This window comes from Talpa europaea (assembly GCF_964194135.1).
Source record: "Talpa europaea genome assembly, chromosome: 13".
Classification (NCBI taxonomy): Eukaryota; Metazoa; Chordata; class Mammalia; order Eulipotyphla; family Talpidae; genus Talpa; species Talpa europaea.
In genome coordinates, this window is record NC_140080.1 from 44989438 (window position 1) to 44997330 (window position 7893).

The window sequence follows — 7893 nt, forward strand, 5'->3', positions numbered from 1 at the left end:
ACAAAAAACTATGAACCAGAGACACTTTTTGGGGGTTGGGGAGCGGGAGGGGAGGGATTGGGGTCAGAATGGGGGGGATTGCAATTGTATGGGGAATATAAAAATAAAATGTATTAATTAAAAAATAAAAAAATAAAACAGCCATATTTGATATATAACAGAAAAAAAAAAGTCATCTTTGGGGCCTCCCCTGGTGGCTCAGCAGTTGAGCGGTGGACTGCGAAGCTGCCCACACAGCCTCTGCAGTGCTGGTTTGATCCCCGGTCACAGGCGAGGACATGGCGCAACAGACCTCTCCTGCTGTGCCAGCTGCTCCCCTCAGCAGTGTATTTCATCAGTCTGCCTGTCCTGTTCCCTGCTCTGGCTCTGGTGAATTCTCTCACCCTCCCACACTTCTGACTGTACCCAGTGCTTGTATAAATAAATAAATAAATCTTAAAACAAAAAAAGTCATCTTTGGAAGAATATTGTGGCATCATCACATATTGTTGGGTTTTGTATGAATCTGTTCCCCATGTATAGTGTGCTGTAAATGAAACTTTCAAATAAGTGTGCCTTTATGGTCCAGCAAAATGAAGAGTGATATACAATCCTTAATTATTTTTAGTATTAAAATCAATGCACATCTTATTAATTTTGCATGAGTGCAACAACTATGTTGAAAATTGGTTTTCAAAATTACTTCCCAAAATACCGAAGATCTTTATTGTACAGTGATGTATAAATTGAATGTGTCAAGAAGAATAGTAAATCTATTTTGTTCAAACCACATGATTATTCACAAGTTGACATGACAAATTAGAAATTGGTACACATGCACCTGAATTGGTGGTTTTATATAACAGATAGAGTAAATAAAGATAGAAAGATCTCATTTACCCCAAATACTACTGTCTCACCTTTCTTGATTTTAAGAGTATTGAAGTCCATTCTACTTAGATCAACACAAGTCAATTCTCCATTCTCATTCATGTTGTCCCTTACCTCCAATTTTTTACTTCTTTAACCACTTAAAACATATTTTATCTTTCTAAATTGCTCCAAATTAACTTCCCTACTCCTTAAAAAATAGATACAGAAAGGCAAAAATTAAAGTTACGTGTCGATTGGATTCCCATATCATCATTGTACCATTCATCTCTCCTGTTTGATCAACAATCTGACTTTGTTCAGGTTTTTATTTTTTTAAGATTTATTTATGCATACAAGAACTGAGGTACAGGTCATAGGTATTGGGGGTGAGAGTATTCACCAGAGACAGAGTGGAGAACAGAACTGGCAGAGTGACTGAAATACACTGCTGAGGGGAGAAGTGGACAAGGCAGGAGAGATCTGCTGTGCCACGATTTTTCCATTAAATCATGTCCCCAATCAAGTCACCCCATTTCCAAACTCCTATATTTACCTGGAGGTAACACCTAGTGCACATTCAACCCAAAGTTCTAAGACATTTTCTCAGCCACTTATCTGATTGAATTCTGATATCACAGATAGAACTAATGTATACCTTGTCTGCATGAGCATGAAAACAATTTATGTAATTTATTGCACTTATTTTCATATGTGTACCTATAACTTAAAATTCTTTGGCAGCAGTAGCCATGCATTATTTATATTTAATCTCATTTATATATTAATTATTATATTAAATATAACACAAAAATATTGAATAATTAAAGCATTGATTGCATGGTGCCCTCTATCTGTTCATTTGTAAAATAAATTACATGTCACATCTTTGCTTAAATCACACTTCACAGAAGGAAACTTCCTTAATACCTCCTTGCACTTGGGGTTATTTTTTTCCCAGGGAAACTTATGTGGTGTTGGATCCTCACATTACCACAAAGTACTAGTTATTTCACAGACAAAGATAACACTCATTAAATGACCTTATGGTTGGGCCAAGAAGAGTAAAGTAGACCAAATAAAAGTATCTGGATTGCCCTAGAAATGATCAGCTTTATTAAAATGAAGACAAAGTTTATGATACTACACTTATTACTGCCACCAAGCAGAAAATAAGAGTGGAATAAAAGAAGAAAGTGTGATAACTTAATTTTTATTTTAAGGTAATTTCAAATGTTTAGAAAAAGTATCATGAGTAATAATAGTACAACTAAATACAAAGTCTCTTACCAAATTTGTCTATAAACATACCCTTTTATCAGTTGCATGCCTTACAATCTTTTTCATTTTAATATTTTTTTTTATTATTGGCTTCCCAGAAATGTAAATTTTAATATAATCAGTATACAGTTATCAACTTCAGAAATTTAACAACAGTGCAGTGCAATTGTCTAAATTTTGAAATGCAGAAGGAGTATAAGAATGAAGAGTTTTCCAGTATAGGAAAATAAGTACTCTAAAAAAATTACATGAATGGACATATTATGACATGAGAATCTGAGGAATAACATTGCTATGGGATTTTAATCTTCTGATGGTACGAGGGAAGAGAATCAACAGTTAAAAAGAAAATGATCTATTTCATACCTTCCTGAAAGACAAACCCCACATTCAACATTTTCTTCAGGGCCCCTGTGACATCCTTATTCCTAAGACTGTAGATTAAAGGGTTTAGGACAGGAGTGAGTATGGTATAAAAGACAGATACAACCATGTCTTTCTCTGGAGTATGATAGGAGTTGGGGAGCATGTAGGTGTAGACAGCAGCCCCATAGAAAAGAATGACTACAGTCATATGAGAAGAGCAAGTGGCAAAAGCCTTCTTCCTACCCTCTGCTGAGTTCATCCTATGGATGGTGAGAAGAATAAAAGAGTAAGAGCTTGAAATGACTGTCACGGGGATGAGAAGCATGAGAATACAGCATAGGTACATAAGTATCTCATAGAGAGAAGTGTCTACACAAGAGAGTTTCATTACAGCAGGGACTTCACAGAAAAAATAATGGATTTCCTGAGATCTGCAAAAAGGGAAAGTCATGGTGACTGGTGTGAGCATGAAGCCATCCACCGATCCCAGGAACCAACAGCCAGACACCAAAAGGAGACACACTTTATGGTTCATAAGGATAGGATAACGGAGTGGATGGCAGATGGCCACATAGCGGTCATAGGCCATGGCAGCTAGAAGGAAAAATTCTGAGCCTACTAATGTCACATAGAGAAACATCTGCAACCCACATTCCGGGGCTGAAATCTTATTTGTACCCATGACCTGATCTATGAGCATCTTGGGCACAGTAACTGAAATGTACATCACATCCATAAGAGATAACTGACTAATGAAAAAGTACATAGGGGTGTGGAGGTGAGCATTAGAGTGTATCAGTAAGATCAGGATGATGTTTCCAGATAAGGCCATAAGGAAAACCAAAAAAATGACCACACAAAGAAGAACTGGGTAATTGGATTGAGCGAAGAGTCCCACCAGGATGAAATCTGACCATCCAGTCTGGTTAGCCACCCACATGGTGTCATCCATGAGCTTTCACCTAGACCACAAAGGAGAGCTTTGAGATTAATAGATAATCCATGGTATATAACCACTTGAAGTTAATATTGTGTGTTTGTGTGTGTGTGAACACCAACTCAATTGCTCTAACAGGAGTATTTCCTATGGACCTATAGATTTGTGAATTATAAATTACCTTTATAAACTTATCAGAAACATAACAAATAATCTTGGCACTTATGGATACCACAGTTCAAGGATAAGAGATTTTTAAATGATGAATAATGCTATTTATCAACAAATATGGAAATTTGTACAAACACTTCCTTATAGAAACACATAATGTGAATCACTGAAAAAAAGATAAATAAAACCCTTTATTTCTAGAGGATTTTTGTTATTATAGAAGTCAGAATTGAATTAACCTCTTTGGTTTAAGGACCCAAAGGTAACCTTACAATCTGTTGAAATCTTAAAACCACGTAGGAAAGATTTAAAAAGTAACTGAAGCATAATTTAGAAAAAGTTCATATCAAGTGTCTGAATCCCCATTTTCTGAAGAAACAAGTCATTATGTGAGACCCTTGTTTATGTGGAATGAGCAATCACGCACAGAGGACCCGGGTACTTACCAATCACCAAGTCCTTACTGGATAAGGAACCCAGACTCTGAGGGTGGGCTCTGGTTATGGATTCAGCTTACTCTCTGCCCATCATTTCCTTGTACACTCTGCTTAAGAAAGGGTTCAAAATAAAGTTTGATCTCAGGTATGGTGAGAATTAAATGAAGCAAAATTATAAAAAAAATGATGAAGAAAGCACCAATGCTGTAATTTTGAGGTTAATAGCTGCAGTGATTATTGTATAAAATATATGTGCTGTGACTATGACTATGTTGTTTATGATATAAGAAACATTAATTCAGTTTCCCAGTTTTACTAATTTCTGTAGTCCCAGATTACCTGTCCATCTATCATCTATCTATCATCTATTATCTTTCATCTCTCATAAACTGCATAAACTCATTTAAACTATAAATATGTGATTATATTTATATAAATATGAATGTAGAAATAAATATGCAATACATATTTTAGTTAACTCTGATTAAGCAGAAACTTATGGAGACATATTTTTTTCTGTCTAGTACATTCTTCAACTTTACTGACTTATTGCTCACACTATTTGTGAAAAATCTCAGGGAAGGGCCTCCCCAGTGGTGCAGTGGTTGAGCACTGGATTGTGAAGCTGCCTGCAGCCTCTGTAGTGCTGGATCGATCCCTGGCTGCTCCCCAGCAACTGTAGGAGGGTCCCGCATGGTGCGCAGAACTCTCCTGCCGCCTGCTGCTCCCCTCAGCAGTGTACCTTGGTCCTTCTGCCTGCTCTGCTCCCTGCTCTGGCTCTGGTGAATTCTCTCACCCTCCCGCACTTCTGACTGTACCCAGTACTTGTATAAATAAATAAATAAATAAATAAATAAATAAATAAATAAATAAATAAATCTTAAAAAAAAACCCTCAGGAAAAACAACTAAGAGAAGTTCAATGATAGTTATGACAAAGTGTTTATTTTTTTAATATCATATGTTTTATTTCTTCCAACAATTTTTCCTGGAAACTGAACTAGAGAGAATAAAACTGAAAAACACTGAGATGCCATAGTCTAATTTACCATTTCTATCTTGCTGGTCAGATTTGCATCTGTGTTAGACACTGAAGATGAATCAAATAAAAATTTACCTGGATTACACTTCAGGAGGTCATAGTCTAGTCAAGGAGAAATAGCAAATAAATGTGATTCAATTTATGATTTTTTAAATAGTTATATATTAAATAAGAATTAAACATAGAAGCAGCAAAGTACATTTGGACTTTTATGATAATATCTTCTGCATTTTCTCTTAGGAAGGTTAAATCATTTCAACTATTCAGTTTCTGACCAATTAAATTGTAAGTCTATACCAACAACAAAAATATATATTGTATATTGACTTCTCTTTCTGGAAAAAGTTCAGAATTCATTATAAAGCAGGAGTGTTTCAAGAAGAATTTCCAAGTTTGCAATAAAGTTTTCCCTTGTTACTAACTATCTCAAGTTCTGGGGTGATTAAGCAAAAATCACCAAAAATGAATTTGTTTCCTTAATATAAATATCAAAAAAATCTGGGACGCATTCCATTACAAAAATATATAATTTCTGTCACACACACACACACACACACACACACACTGGCAGATGAAATCTGAGTTCTCCAGAAAATCAGTCCTATAAAAATCAGTCCTATAAATGTAAAACATTCCTGCTGACCCAATTAATATCAGTGATTAAAGTGTGTCAAAGACCAAGACAAATACTAATGCATGTGCAGACCTTTTAGCTTTTTGCTGAATGAATGAATGAAAGGGAAGAGGGCAGGTGGGAAGGTACTGGGGGAAAAAAATCTTTTCTACTTTGAATAAGTGGGTCACTCTAATCAAGCCATGCTGTGTAGTCCATCAGGGACATAAGACAGGTAACAGAACACTGTACAATAAAGGCAATAGGTCTCCCTGTTCAATCTTGCTATTTATCCCATTTCTTGGGTTTTGTGTAAACAGTTTAGTGCACATTATAAATAATGGTGGTAGAATAACATGAAATATTAATTTTCTTCTAACAGTATCCCAATACCTGTTTCATTGCTTTACCACATGTTTATTTTCCCCAAGACCCTAAGACATATTTATTCATATTCTCCTTTTACAGATTAAAAATTTCAGGATTCCAGCACATTTGCTTAAATCACACAACTAAATTGCAGGAGCACTAATGTCTCAGCAGAGTGTGGATGATAGTGCTCCGGAGGCAATCTTCGCTCAGAAGTCTGTAAGTATTAACTACCCATTATAATTTTCATATGGAAAACGTACATATGGTTGAGACATTTTTCTCATTATTCTAACTGCTAGAAGTATTATCCTAAGCAAAATCATTATATTTCCTTCTACAAAATTTTAGTCTGAAGGAAGCCACTCATCATGCAATAATGTAAGAGGAATGCATATTCTTTTTCCCACAGACAGGTGTGGAAATATACAGCTGCACAGCTGAAACTTAAAAATAAACTTAAAAAATTACCATGCATAAAAAACCAAAACAAGCTCTTAGATTATGAGAAAAAAAATAGTTTCTTATCAAAGGGAAAGTGGAATGTGGGGTGGGCAATCAGGAAAAGGAGGCCAATTACATGGCAGAGGACTGAAATTAGATTTGTGGTGGAAGTTATTATGTGGCATAGAAAGATACAGAGCTGAAATATACATGTTATAAACTGGTGATTCATCATTAGAAAAGTGAAAACCTCTTTTCTAATATGTTCCAGTAAATAAGTGTCATATAAAACATCTAAGAAAATAAAGTACATTTACTTTTTTTTCCATAGAAGTAGATGAAGGGGGAGAAAGAGCAAACATAATAAAAATTTATAGAGTGTGTCAGAAACAGAGTAAGTAAAAAGTAATTACCCTTTTGCTCCTATAATTTTGTCTGCTTGTCTGGTTGAACCAAACTTCAGATAACGCCACAACCCTCATCCAGATGGATGAGTAGAGTGTGATCTTAGTTAACTGTATAAAGAGATATTGGAGTGACATCATCTTTGAGTATGCCCAGTATAGAAGTGGATGATAGTTTTCTGTTGATAATTCCCCTTTGAGACTATAAAGAAGAATGCAATTAAGAGAGCTAAAGAAGGTAATAGGTACCAGCAGTACTTTTATGGTTTTCTTCTCATAAAAAGGCATATAAATGCCTTTTTATTTTTAAATTATAAATCTTAACCACTTTATACAATTTTTATAAAGCGTATAAAATTGTGTGTTTATATGGTAATCTCAAATCTTACCAATCAATAAATTCTCATCTATCAAATATATATTAATTTACATATAGCCCTAACATTTTTCACCTTATAAATTACTTCTTACATGTGTATATAACCTCATTTTATCTTTAAGAACATTTTCTGGAGTCCTGAGATAGAGTGTTTGTCTTGTGTTTCACAGATACAGACTGAATTTCATACTCGCAGCAAAGTATGAAAGAAAACGTCACTAAGAAGAACTGCGATTGAACCAATGTATCATGCCTTCCTCTTTATCACTCTTTATTAGGCTACTGGTTGACTGTTCTAAACTCGTTTGTAGTGTATGCGTTTGAATGTTGTATTGTGTTTTAAAGTATTTGTCTTTAATTTAAATGTTGACATGTTGATTGTAAAAATTATAAATTGTTAAAAAGAAAATTTAAAAATCAACCATACTACACTTACCCAGACAAAAACTATGCCCTGGAGGCTATAATATGCCTTGGAGGCTATATAATGTCTTCAACTTACAAATGAACATAGAGTGCACACTGTGGGCAAGCAATTGTGATAAGTGAGGGAACAAGGTAGAAAAACCCCACGCTTGTGGAACTTACAGCCAAATTTTTCT

The 7893-nt window shown here is 34.9% G+C and overlaps 1 protein-coding gene across 1 annotated transcript; it reads right to left on the minus strand.

The window, feature by feature from the left end:
• Positions 1–2485: 2485 nt before the first annotated feature.
• LOC311183394 (olfactory receptor 2T29-like) lies at positions 2486–3448 on the minus strand (the record flags this gene model as incomplete). The annotated part of the gene is made up of 1 exon (XM_084252746.1): positions 2486–3448. One exon carries the CDS (start codon positions 3446–3448, stop codon positions 2486–2488), a length of 963 nt encoding a protein of 320 aa, XP_084108872.1.
• Positions 3449–7893: the final 4445 nt, after the last annotated feature.